General features: G+C 37.1%; 1 protein-coding gene across 3 annotated transcripts in view; it reads left to right on the forward strand.

Moving 5' to 3' along the window:
• Atp2b1 (ATPase plasma membrane Ca2+ transporting 1) overlaps positions 1–13,637 on the forward strand; it is a 108,322-nt gene that overhangs the window by 84,226 nt on the left and 10,459 nt on the right. For all 3 annotated transcript variants that reach the window (XM_035451794.1, XM_027394135.2, XM_035451793.1), the window contains exons 12-16: positions 2,359–2,596; positions 8,341–8,520; positions 9,128–9,215; positions 9,541–9,647; positions 13,324–13,515. In XM_035451794.1, coding sequence (XP_035307685.1) covers positions 2,359–2,596; positions 8,341–8,520; positions 9,128–9,215; positions 9,541–9,647; positions 13,324–13,515 — 805 coding nt within the window. The remainder of the gene's footprint in view (positions 1–2,358; positions 2,597–8,340; positions 8,521–9,127; positions 9,216–9,540; positions 9,648–13,323; positions 13,516–13,637) is intronic.

Genomic DNA, 13,637 nt, shown 5'->3' on the forward strand with positions numbered 1-13,637 from the left:
TTTGTTTATTTTGAAATAAGGTTTCTCTGTGTAGCCCTGGCCGTTCTGGAACTAGCTGTGTGTACCAGGCTGGCCTTGAACTCAGAGATCCTCCTGCTTCTGCCTCCTGTGTGCAGGGATTAAAGGCATGTTCCACCACCACCCAGTGAAAAATTCCCATTAGTATCAAAGAGAAGTTTATATTTCTGATGCTGCACTGTCTTTTAAGTATAACCTCTTATTTTATATATAATCTTTGTTTCTTACTGTTGTCTTATAGTTCCATAGTTTTAAAGTTAACATCCCAGGTAGAGACATATAATTTCCTACTATTTATGTTACTATACTACAGCTATTAAAATTATTTTGAGTTCTTTATTCTAATAGAGAATAGAGAACTATCAAAAAACATAAGAGCAACTTTGGAAAATTGGAGTTGCCTTTAAAACATTTTAAATGTGTCTACTGTTAATTTGCTTGTATATGGTTTATAATTAACATTAATGAACACTTGACACAGTATAGTCTTTATAGCCTTAAGAGACTAAGTAAATTTTTTAAAGCAGCTCTTAATAAATTGATACAAGTTGCTTTACTGTTTTGAGAAAGAATCTCATATATCTCAGGTTGTACCCTTCTGCTCCCACCTCCCAAGTATAGGCATTTGCCACGATTCCTGGTTATAGAGTGCTGGGAATCTAACCTGGCCTCATTTAGCTGGAACCCCATCCAGACACAAGCTTTTAAAGGAGAGATGGCATTTAAAATAGGTTTGGGTACAAATTGAAGACTTAAAGGTGACAGGATGCAGTCATACTGGACAATGTCTTGTGTAGTTATACAGGAAGTGAGAATGTTTTGTGAGGCCTAGGCTAAAACAGCTTTCTCTTATCCACAGCACACCTAGTTACATGATTTCAGTATGACAGATTAGAAACCTGTTGTATCCCTGACTTGCTTAGTAGCGGATAAATGGCAAAGGAAAGTTTTTTTGTTTTTTTTTTTTTTTAATTTTTTTTTAATCAAAATCAATCCGGCATTGACTCCTTCCTTGCAACTAATTAGCTTTGAAATCTGAGTCAGATTTTTTTTTTTTCTCCATACTTTTTGGGAGATGGCGACCAGCAGCGAAGCAAAGCAAAGCCTGTACATTTTTCCTGTAGAGGTTGATGGGTGTTTAAGTATACAGTAACTCACAGTGATGTTTATAATTCTGCTTAAAGACTTGAGTATTAATTAGACTGAGCAGGAAGAATGAATAAACCAGGTAATATCATTAAAGCATTTTCATTGATGCTATGTGACTGAAAGCTACACATGGTGTTGCATACGTATAAATGTGTACCCTAGCATTTGAAAGTCAACGGGATTAGAAGTTAGACATCAACCTGGACTACATAGTGAAACCTCATTTAAAAGACAGAAACAAAAAAAGCTGTGACTGAAAGTAATTCTTGAATCAGGAACTAATTCAAGGCCAGGGTGAAAGGAGTGACTGGTGCCAGGGACTGATGAAATGGCTGTTGCTGTTACACAGTAGCTCTGGCTGGGAGATGAGAGCCATGCGAAGGAAGTAGCTTGGAATACAAAGGAATGAACATATAAAGTACCCATTGAGAGAAAAGAAATGTGGGGCTTAGGAGATGATAGTGCTTTGGGGATGAAGAAGCAAGTGTTGAGGTGAAATGATAGAGTTACCAAAAGCAGTTGAGGTAATGTTGATGCCAACTGCACAGGCAGTGAGTGGGCAACATTCAGTCTTGTGCACCAAGGTTAAGCTGTGGTAGGACACATCAGCACTGATGGAAAGCCTTAGAAAACAGTCAAAGTAAAGGTGTGGATTTCACAGACACCTCTGTGGAAACATGCAGAAGGGCATCACAGAGAGAGAAGTATAAAAGATGTGACTTCACTGTGCCAGGGGGAGTCTTAGAGTTAGTTTCATTAAAAAATGAAGCTATTTTGATATAATCTTTCTCTAGTATAATGCCTGTTTTGATATGTTAACAAAAAGATTCTTTTTTTTTTCTTTTGTGGTTAAAACAATATTGGTGATGAAATAACCTTACAGTTAAGGGGTTGATTTGAACTTATCCTGTTTATTTAAATATTTTATGTGACCACTCGGGAATCTTTCTGAAATGTTTTAAAAATAGCATTTCCAAAAAAAGAAAATCTAGAGACTACCTGTGTAACTAAGAACCATAAATAAGAGCCATACAGGTGAAAACTGTTTCGTCAAGTAAACAAGTCTGTAAAAGGTACCATGTAAGATTCCCTCATTTCCAGAGGTCAGATCCTTGCCATTGCAGTTCACTTAAGTGGCATCAACTCTTACTTTTGTTAATTATTGATGTATGGATTCATTGTTTCTTTTAGGTGTTTCAAAATCTTGAGTGCTAATGGTGAAGCAAAAGTATTCAGACCCAGGGACCGTGATGATATTGTGAAAACTGTGATTGAGCCAATGGCATCAGAAGGCCTGAGAACCATATGTCTGGCCTTCAGAGATTTTCCAGCGGGAGAACCAGAACCAGAGTGGGATAACGAGAATGATGTCGTCACTGGCCTTACTTGCATTGCTGTTGTGGGGATTGAAGATCCTGTGAGGCCTGAGGTGGTGAAATGTCCTGTTCTACATGTATAGAATCTTGTTCTACAGTGAATCTAGGCATTAACCATAACCAGTCTTCCAGTACAACTCCTGATGTTCATGAGTTTTTCTTTCTGTGAATCAAAGATGAATGAAATAATAACAACCTAGCAGTAATAAACTAGCATATATTACGCTTGCTGCTATTCAGTGAGGCAGCTTCCCTCACATCCTGTGTAGTTATAGCACCATAACCTAGCACAGTACCTTAACTGTGTGCATTTTTCAATTGATGCTTAACTTAATAATGAATGTCATTAAGTGGTTAAGTTTCATTCTGCATTCCAGGACTATCCAGTAGAGCTTTCGGTGAAGACAGAAACATCTCGGTTTCTTTCAGTATAAAAGCCACTGACTGTGTGTATCTATCATGGTCTTGAGGTGTGAAAAACCACATTTTAAACGTCACTGAAATTTAAACATCTACTATATCTGATAGCAGAGAATGCTAGACTTTGTCTTTTAAATTGATTGAAAGTTTTGTTTGCTTGCTGGCTTTCGGTTTTGAAGTGTATTCCAGGCACTGTTCTGTTCTATATACTAGAGACAAAGTTTAGAAATCTGGTCCCCAGCTTCAAAGAAGTCAATGTCTTGGGTGACGGTGGACACAGTATTTCATGTTAGTCCTTTGCCAGTTATATACAGAGCATGTTGTATAATTGAAGAACAAGGGGTATCAACCTAATTTATAGCAGTAGTGTCTTTTGTTTTTGTTTGTTTGTTTGTTTGTTTGTCTTTTCTGAGCAGTTCACATATAACTTCATTTAGTGCTTTCCTGGTGGTTGTAATATTAATTACTCTGATTTGACATAGGTAAATATTGAGATGTATGGTGAACTATGAGCAACATAGTCTGTTCAAATCCCAGCTCTCACTCTTAACACAAAAGTTTAAAAGGTTATCAAACTGTATTCCTCACTGCAGGGTTCAAGTAAGACTTCTTAAAGGTTAATTATTTGTCTCAAGGGATATGAGCTAAAGAAGGCAGGGCAGGGAGATTTGGTGACACAGTGAATACATCTAAGCAAAGAAGGAACAAGGCAAAAAGTATTGTTCAGTGACTGTATTGAGTAATTTATTCCACATTTAATACTGGGCAACCTTCTGAGAACAGGAAATACCGACTTCAGTGAGCAAAATAGTCAGAGAATGTGTATTCTGGGAAGAAAGTATCCCAGTAATACAAGGATAGATGCTGGATGGTATGCCAGTGAGAAGGAAAGGCCCAAACAGGTACAAAGGATAGATGCTGGATGGTATGCCAATGGGAAGGAAAGGTACAACAGGTACAAGGATGGATGCCTAGACAGTATGTGAGTGGAAGGATAGGCTTTGTGAGGAATAGTGATGGTCCCTGCTCTCATAACCCTTATATTTTAAGGGAAAGGGCATAGCTATGAAGATGAAAATGGCAATGTGACATTAAATGGACTCTTGTAAGAACATAAGGGTTGTAAAGGATCTGCACACGGTAATAAAATAAGGTAATTGAGGAAGACTATATTAAGAATTTGAGCTGAAGTGAAATATGGTGGCTCACTGTGAGCCAGGCATATAAATAGCCACAAGAAGAACATTCCAGGCTGTATTAGTAAGGGTTCTGTAGAGGGAAGGAACTTAGAAAATGAATCTATATGTATATAAAAAGGACATTTATTAGACTGGTATACAGGCTGTGGTCTAGCTAGTCCAACAGTGGTTATATACCAATGGAAGAATTCAACAGTTGTTCAGTCCGTGAGGCTAGCTAACTCAGCTAGTATTCAGTATGCACCAGAATCCTGAAGAGACTCTGATGCCAGTGAAGGAATGAACTTGGCAGTGAGAGGGAGAGCAAGCAGGCAAAGGGAGCAAGCTTCCTCCTTCCATGTTCTTTAGGTAAGCTGCCAACAGAAGATGTGGCCCAGATTAAAGGTGGGTCTTCCCACCTGAAAAGATCCAGATTAAAAGTGGTGTCCCCACTTTGAATGATTTAATTAAGAAAATATTCCTCACAGTGACCCAGCCACTTGGGCTTTAGTTAATTTACATATAGTCAGATTGACAGCCAAAAACAGCCATTACACAGGCAGACAGCAAAAAGTACAAGGGAATGCAGGTGAGAAAGCAGTATTGAGCTATATGAAAAGTGGAAAGGAAGCCAGTGTGGTGCTAAATGTAAAGAACTAGTCCTAACTAGACTGTAAGGCCTCTGAATTTTTCTGCAATTTTAATATTGTAACATTATTTGTATGGTAAAACACCATTTTGAAGACTAGAAAGAGAGAAATAGAAGCAGAACACCCAGTGAAATTTTTTGCACCATCCTGCAGCAATATTTGGACTACAGTTTTGACAGGGAATATGGATAGGAAAGATGACTTCAGAGGTAGATTAATAAGGATACATATGTAAAGTTGAGTATGCTGGTTTTTTGACTCTTGAGGTGAATGAGATATCTTTTGTGTGTCAAGTAGGTATTTGGACCTATAAGCCACAAAATAGTCTAAGCTGGAGAAATTGTGAGACAAAAAGAGATATCCTAGGAAAAATGTATAGCCAGAGAAACAGCTAGAAGCAAAGAGCCAATCAGAAGCCTTACAAAGGAGGAGGAGCCAGTTATTACTTTGTATAATTTGATGGATGATAGAAGACATTTCCATGTCATAGAGTAAAATAAAACAGTAGCTTGAGAGATAACATAAATTCAGTTTGGGGTTTTGCAGTTTCTTGGGCTCATCTAACATCCAGATCAGCGATGTTTGTCAACCTTAATGATAGGAAAACCACTGATCATTGACTTGCAGCTTAAATCTTATCTAATAGAGCACTAAGTCATGGTATTCATAATTCTTCTGTCCATTAGAGAAACTCCCAAGTTTTCTTAAGCCCATTTTATTCTTGGGGGGGGTTATATAGTTGGGGGGAATTCTTTTTTCTTCTTTAAAATATATTAATTGGCCTTTCTTCATGAAATAAGGTGGGTGTATGGGGCAGATGGGATGAGGGAGTATCAGCAGCTTCCCTGATGTCTGCCCTGTACAGTTCTGAATCAGTAATTTTGATGGAGTTTTCTTGCAGCTGCCTGGGAATTTTTACAAGATGTGTCAACTTGCTTTAGTACCCTTTTTGAAAAAAATGGAAGCAGTTTGTAAATTGCAAGTTAAAAATGCTTTCTGTTTAGTGGGTAGAAAACAAATGGTAGTTTATCATTTTTTTTTTTTAGTTTATCATTATTAATCAGCTTACTTAAGATATAATTCCTGGATCAAGTCTCCCATTTGAAGTGTCATCTAATGGTTTTTCTTTTGCTTACTGATAGCTATGCCAATGTCATGGCAGTCAATCATAAAACAGTTTCATCACCTGAGATAGAACCTCCACAGTCACTAGTGTCCATCCCCCATTCTTCCCATCCTGCATCCTGTGGTGACAGGGAGTCACTTATCTGCTGTTTGTGTCTACATTTACCTACCTAGAACTTAAAAAAAAAAAAAAAAAAAAAAAAAAACTACTTAGCTCATTATAATTAAATATTGACTTGCCTACATCTCAACATTCCCCTACCTCTTAAGCACCCAAGTTGTGGTAACCAGCATCTACTCTGCCCTTCCTAAATACTACTCCCACACAGTTTTAAACTAATCACAGTCTCTCTGTACTGTCTTCCCCATCTACATGATCCTAGATAAGTTTCCAGTCAGAGATTTGCTTAGATGTTTTAAGCTAAAATGTCTCTTGAGCTTGTATATCAGGAGGTACATTATATTTAAGCAGCTGACCAGTATTTTATAAATATGGTCTTAATTAAAAATTGGATAACCCAAGCATCACTAGGACCTCATATAGTACCTGACACCCAGTAAACATTAGCTACAGGGAGTGGAGAAGGACTCCCTCCAGTGATGTAGATAACTAATAGTTGGCAGGGTGTCAAAAAATAACAATACAAACCTTTAAATTTAGATACATATTTAAGTTGTTCGTAATTTGTGTGTGTGTTCTAAAACTATCAGATACCCTGCTATTTGTATCACCCTTGAAAAGCATCTTGTGGCAACTATTTCTCCAGAAACATTTAATTCAGAAGCACAATAAATACTAAGCTCTGGTTATATGCCAGGTACTTAAATATATAAGTAAATGAAAGAAATTGCATTGGTGATTTAGAGATAAGTAAAGATCCTGCCTTGAGAAACAGATAGACTTGGAGAGGACGTGGAGAAAAAAATGTCTGTAATATGATGGGGTAGCCAGTAAAAGAGGAAGGCCTGGTTTAGGTAGGTAGGTAGCTAATTCAGTGGAGTTCCACAGAGTTTGCATTGAAGCTGGACTTGGAATAGTGACAGGCAGGCAGCTCACAGAACTAATTTAGTACTACCTCCTCTGCTTGTGTGTATGTGAAGTGTTGGGCATTGAGAGATGACACACAAGAGTTTCTTCTTTCTCTTGAAATCATAAATTGTGTTGGCACTGGGCTCTTTTAATTCTTCTGTAAAAACAAACCAAACGAGCACCGAGTAACTTTCATTAAGTGTTTTTCTTGGGCATATCATTATCAGTATATTTTCCTCATTGCTGCTGTCTGCATGGCCCTGAGGCATTTGAATTTGCAGCCTCTGCTCTAGTTGGATCTGTGGATTTTCTGGCTAGAGGAACAGAAAAGAATTTCCTGAGCATACTACAGTAGCAGAAGCACACACTGCCATGTCAGTCTGTATATAGTAGAGAAAAGGTTTAGTAAATCTGGAAAACTCTCCTGAGGCCATCTGTTTGTTACTCTTCAGTACCAAAAGCTCTGTGCTTTGTGTGTAACAGCTGAGGAATCATTGTGTATTTTTAACATGTGTTGCTATGGTAAAAAGAATTCTATCATACAGTATCAGACATTTTAAAGAAGAAGCAACATAAAGACAGGGATAGCAATTAAAGGTGTTGCAATAAGCCCTGGGGATAGAACTGACTCAGAAGTTTGAGATAGAATCTGTTATGGCATGTTGGTCCTTAATGGAAGTATAGGGAGGAAATGGAAAAGGAATTACAGTTGACTCCAGGTTCTGATAGATAATAAAGTTTAGAAAGCATACTATACCAAATTGTGAAGCCCACTTTGTACACTGAACCTTGAATACAGCTCTCAGTGCGAAGGAATGGTGTGGGTTTTAAAGTCATTAGCCCATAAGTGGTTTGGAAGCAGATAAAAGATGGACTAGAACAGTGGCTCTCAGCTTGCCTAATGCTGCAAGCCTTGAATACGGTTGTGTCCCCCAACCATGGAATTATTTTTGTTGCTACTTCTTAATTGTAACTTTGCTACTATTATGAATTGTAATGCAAATGTCTGATAGGCAGGGTACCAGACATCGACCCTCAGTTTGGGAATCACTAGATTAGGAGAAGTGGAAATAAAAGTAAGTCGTCTGTAACTAAACGTTTCACTCAGGTGTCCCCTGGACAGTGAACCTGAGTCGTTGAGAACTCCCACATAAGAATGGCCTGCTGGTTTCCAGAGAGAAACAGGCTTTAAACAGAGTAGGATGGCAACTGAAAATGACTGACAGTAATAGGAAAGACGACAGACATTATTGGCAGTGGCTGAAGAAATTTTGGGCATCTTGAGATAAAGTTGTCAGTTGTGTGTTTGTGAGGTCATATTTGTTCAATGAGATGTTTTTCTTTGGAAATAATTTTCTGTCCTAGTGATTTTTTTTTTTTTCTGTGTAAACCAGGTACCAGAGGCAATAAAGAAATGTCAGAGAGCTGGAATTACTGTGCGCATGGTCACTGGTGATAATATTAATACAGCTCGGGCCATTGCTACCAAATGTGGTATTTTACACCCAGGGGAAGATTTCCTTTGCTTAGAAGGTAAAGATTTTAACCGAAGAATACGAAATGAAAAGGGAGAGGTAAGAATTAAGTTTTAAATTGATATGCTTATCGTATTAGTAATTTCTTCAGCCAATACATATTGAATATACATTCTTTGTTAGGCGCTATACATCAGTAATGCTGTTCAGAAGAAAACAGTCTTGTATTTTAGGAGATAGGAACAGTGGATTTGAAAGGGCTATCTGTTACAAGACTGCTTTATGAAAGGAGTTACGTATGTCTAGGCTACTTTCGTAAATACAGTACTACCAAGAGTAACCAAGTGGGCAGGAATAGCTGATGTGGAGGGAAAGTTAGGAGACCCTGTCCTCAGAGTTCTCATGCTAAGGAAGTACATTTTCATAGGCTGTGGGGGAATTTTTCAAGATTTGACATTTCGGTGTAGAGAACAGCTGTTTTTAAACCTGTAAGACAGCTTGTTAAAACACAGATTGATGCTCCCCACTCAAGAATATTTATTGTTTGACCTGAGGCCCTTCCCAAGAATTGTAATTCTGAGAGGTTCCAAGGAGTTGCTTTACTCTTTGAACCATGAGTAAAGAACCACTGGTAAACATGGCAGCTAGCTAATTTCAAATTATAAGAATAGCCTGGGCATATTTTAACTTTGATAAAAATTTTTAGATTGAGCAAGAAAGAATAGACAAGATTTGGCCAAAGCTTCGAGTACTTGCAAGATCATCTCCCACTGACAAACATACACTGGTTAAAGGTGAGTATGTAACTGTCTCACTTTCTTAACACAGAAACATGTTCTACTTCCTTAAATTGAAACAAACCCTGAATATTGAGTCACAAATAGCAATTAGAAATATTGCCTTCTGATATAGTGGGAAGATTATGTTCATCTTCAATGATTGTAACTCCTAATATAACCTTAGTTTCTAGGATTGATCTTTTCTCTATAGCTAAACAGTTTATATGTTTGTTTAAAAGTATTAACTTTGAATCTATGGAAGGGACTAATCGGGATGTTCTACAAAATAACGTTATTCATTCAAAGGGTCTTGTAGCACTAATATTTACTTCTATTTAAGGTATAATTGACAGCACTGTCTCAGAGCAACGCCAAGTTGTAGCTGTAACTGGCGATGGAACAAATGATGGCCCTGCACTAAAGAAAGCAGATGTTGGATTTGCCATGGTAGGAGCCTACTTACCCAAATATTTATATAGTTTGCTAGCTGGGTTGTCTGTTTGTTGGTTGCCAAAATTACTGCTGATTTTAAACAATGTTCCTCAAAATTAGTTTAAGAGATAAAGGATAAGTCTAAGTGAGTTTATAAATCTAATTATTTTATATGCTAGCTTTACTAGATATTGTGAAGTCTAGCTAGAAAATGATTTCTTTGGACAACTGTTAACAATACACATTTGCTTTGTACGCTGAGAAATATTTAAACATTGGTCAACTCACCTGACTCTTACCACCTTCTTAAACAAACTTATAACAATGGTGACCTAATGGCTTATAAAGAATACTTGAATGTCATCATTTTATATAGACATACAGTCCTCTGTATATACAAAATGTGTTTCATTATAATATCCTCACATGTGCATATAACATGCTTTGCTCATATTCACATATAGCCATTGCCCTCTCTCACTCACCCCTCCCCCTCTTGCTAGTCCTTTACCCTCCACAGATTGACCTTCTGTTTTGATGCCTTACATATTGAAGGTTTTTTTGTTGTTTTGGTTGGGTTTTTTTGTTTTGTTTTTTTGTTTTTTTTTTGTTTTGGTTTGCTTTGGTTTTTCGAGACAGGGTATCTCTGTGGCTTTGGAGGCTGTCCTGAAACTTGCTCTTGTAGACCAGGCTGGTCTGGAACTCACAGAGATCCACCTGCCTCTGCCTCCCGAGTGCTGGGATTAAAGGCGTGTGCCACCAATGCCCAGCATCACATATTTTTTTCAATCTAGATTCCACATATAAGAGAGTTGCTTTAAGGGGAGGGTTAGGGGTGCTTGTTACTCAACTAAAGTGTTTTATTTACTCTTTGTCTTTGGAAAGTCATAGTCTATAGTCCTTAATTGTCAAGTCCAAAACTTAACCAGAAAAACTATCTGAATATTTTTGTTTAATATACAGCCCAGTTTTTTTTCTTTTTTTTTTTATTGGACTAGAAAGTTTTACATTGGACTACAAAAATCTCTTCTGATGAGCTATTATTTCCATTTAATGTGACTGTCTGTAGCCATTGTAGAAATGTCAATTTCTTTTAGGGGTGCTGAATTTGCCTCCTTATCCCTAAGGTATCAGACACATTGAATTGTGAAATAAAGCCCAACACTAAGAAGATATTTCTGTGCACTAGTGTGTGTACTTGCATAATTGTCCTCCAGTATTATGTTGCTAAAATGGAGATTTAAAGGAAGACTCATGGTAGCATTTAATTAAGAAAGATGGTAAGAGGAAATAGATGAGTAAATTTCTCCTCAAGCAAAAGCAAAGATTCCAAAGACTCTCCCCTTACCCTGTATCTAGGGTGCTATATTGACATGAAATGTTGAAAGCTTGTGATGAATTCCAGAAGTGGGCCAAGAAATGCTTAAGAATTCTGCCTTGTGCTTTAAGCCAGCAGCGCCATTCCATTCAGCAACATTACAATCACCAATATGTTGTACCTCAGCATTTAACATATTCTTACCACTACTCTGACCCTGATGGCTAACCAGGATGACAAAACTAGTTGCATATAACAAAGGATTTTTCCATCAAAACTTGGGCATAAGATGTATACAGTGAGTTTTAAATAGTGGTTAGCAAAACTTACCAATACAAACAAACAAACAAAATGCACTACACAGGCTATGTTGGTAGTGGGTTTTACACAACTTAAAAATTAATTAAATTAAAAAATGAAGTTTACTTCAAAAGTAAAGAGGAGTAAGTACTTTGGGTGGCTTGGTCTTGTAACCATTTTGCTAATACTTGACTTCTGATAAAGGACAAATCAGTTTAAGTAGATGTGTGTGTGTAGTCACACTGAGAAATTCGTTGAAAACTGTTGTATGTTTGATCCAAAGTTCCCAAACACATTTGTCCATGGAATTAAGTTTTCTCTGAATACCAACTAACCTTTTATAACTATCTCTTAAATTTGCAAGGATTTGAACAAAGACATGAAGAGATTTGCATTTAGAACCTATAAAAAAATGACTGGAGTTGATATAAGATGATGACCTAGGGACTAAAAATTTAAATCATAGTTGTTTATAATTGAATATTGTGAGTATAGCTCCATTTCAGCTCTTCATGCTGAGCCACACAGTGTATGTAACATTTTTAAAGTTTGGTATCAAATGTTCCTACCACATGGCATTCCTTTTACCTTATTTTTTGACTTCCAAAATGAAATGACTATTTTAGCTGTTTTTCCCCCTTATATAAACCGCATAATTCCAGTTCTTTGTCACCATACAAAGCATTGACTACTGGCTTTTCTTCAAAGAAGATTAGTACTCAACACTTCACAGATAACAGGTGCACAGGCACAGTACCACATTTGCTCCATGGACATTCATGCTCAACCATTCTTTTAGTAGTAGCATTTCATCTTTTTGATTAGATCACTGTTGACTCTTTATTGTGACTGTCAGTGCCATTCCATCCTGAGCCACATGATCTACAATTAGTTTTCCTTTTTTGTACAACTTTTTGTATTTCCTGCCAATTACCTTTTTTGTTGTTGTTCACTTCATTTTTTTTTCCCCTAATTTTTAACATACTTGGCACATACTCATTCCCAGAGTCTCTCTGCGATGACTCGGAGACAGTTGGTAATCTTACCAGTTTTACCTTAGAGACTCCTGTGCCCTGCCTCTTGGCCTGCTTTAAATCTGGCCATGGCATGGAAGTGACAGCTTGACTGGTTGTATGAATTGGAGAGAGCAATGAGGATCTAGTTACCTTGTCCTGTGCTATACAAGAAATAGATACAACCTGTGACTCCAGATGCTCATTGCTTCTGCCTGTTTTAAAGTCTATACCAAATCACATGTATCAAGTCTATCTTTTGTTCATCATCAGTACATGAAAATTATCTATGATGTTTATAGGTACAATTAACTTGTTTTTATTAACCCACAGTCTGTTAATCTACTGATTCTACTGTTGACAGTGTTACTAGTTTGAGGCTTCTCATTGCTTCTTCAGTGTCTTCGGGTCTTCAAGAGCACCTCTCATTTCATCTCTGTTTCTAAGTGTTCCCTGAAACTGCAGGGCCTGAGCCTTATAGGAATTCTATAATGGGGAAAAAGTTGTCTCTCTGCTTTCCCCCCTGATGGCTTAAGCATCAGATTCCTTCGGTCTCCTGAGTTATTTGCCATTCATCATCTGCTTCTAGTCCCTATGGTTTTCCTGCAAACATTCCTTTCCCTCACATTTAATCACTTTCAATATTTTCAAAAATTTTAAAATAATGTTTTAAGTTTGAGAATTCATACATACGTACAATGTATAATAATCATATCCACCTCCTCCATTTCACCCCTCCTGCTGCTCCAGTCCCTCCAACATACCTCCCTCCCAACTTCATGTCCAGTCTTTTCCTGTATTTTACAATACACTTTTTACATGACTTTGGAAGAGGCATCCTTTTATTTGCAACAGTATTACATTACATTGCTTTTCATACTTCATTCTTTATGTATGTTATCTCCTAAGCCTGAATGTCTTGCTCAGTGGCATCTTAAAATTACAGTATTATCTTCTTTTAGCATAAATGTAATTATTTTTATTAAGTATAATGGTACACATTTGCATATGTAAAGTTATATTTTAAACATTTAGTCTAATTCACAGACTTTTTTAACAGGGCATTGCTGGAACTGATGTGGCTAAAGAAGCATCTGATATTATTCTCACAGATGACAACTTTACAAGCATTGTTAAAGCAGTTATGTGGGGACGAAATGTCTATGACAGCATCTCAAAATTCCTTCAGTTCCAGCTTACTGTTAATGTAGTAGCAGTGATTGTTGCTTTCACGGGCGCTTGTATTACTCAAGTAGGTGACTGTTAATATTTATTTCAAAGCAAAAATTCTGTGATCTACCTTTTTAAAGTCCTTAAGTATTAAATAAGATAAAGCTTTATATTGTAGGTTAATTAACATAAAATGTAATCTGT

The sequence above is a fragment of the Cricetulus griseus genome (genome assembly GCF_003668045.3).
Source record: "Cricetulus griseus strain 17A/GY chromosome 1 unlocalized genomic scaffold, alternate assembly CriGri-PICRH-1.0 chr1_0, whole genome shotgun sequence".
In the NCBI taxonomy this organism is placed as follows: domain Eukaryota; kingdom Metazoa; phylum Chordata; class Mammalia; order Rodentia; family Cricetidae; genus Cricetulus; species Cricetulus griseus.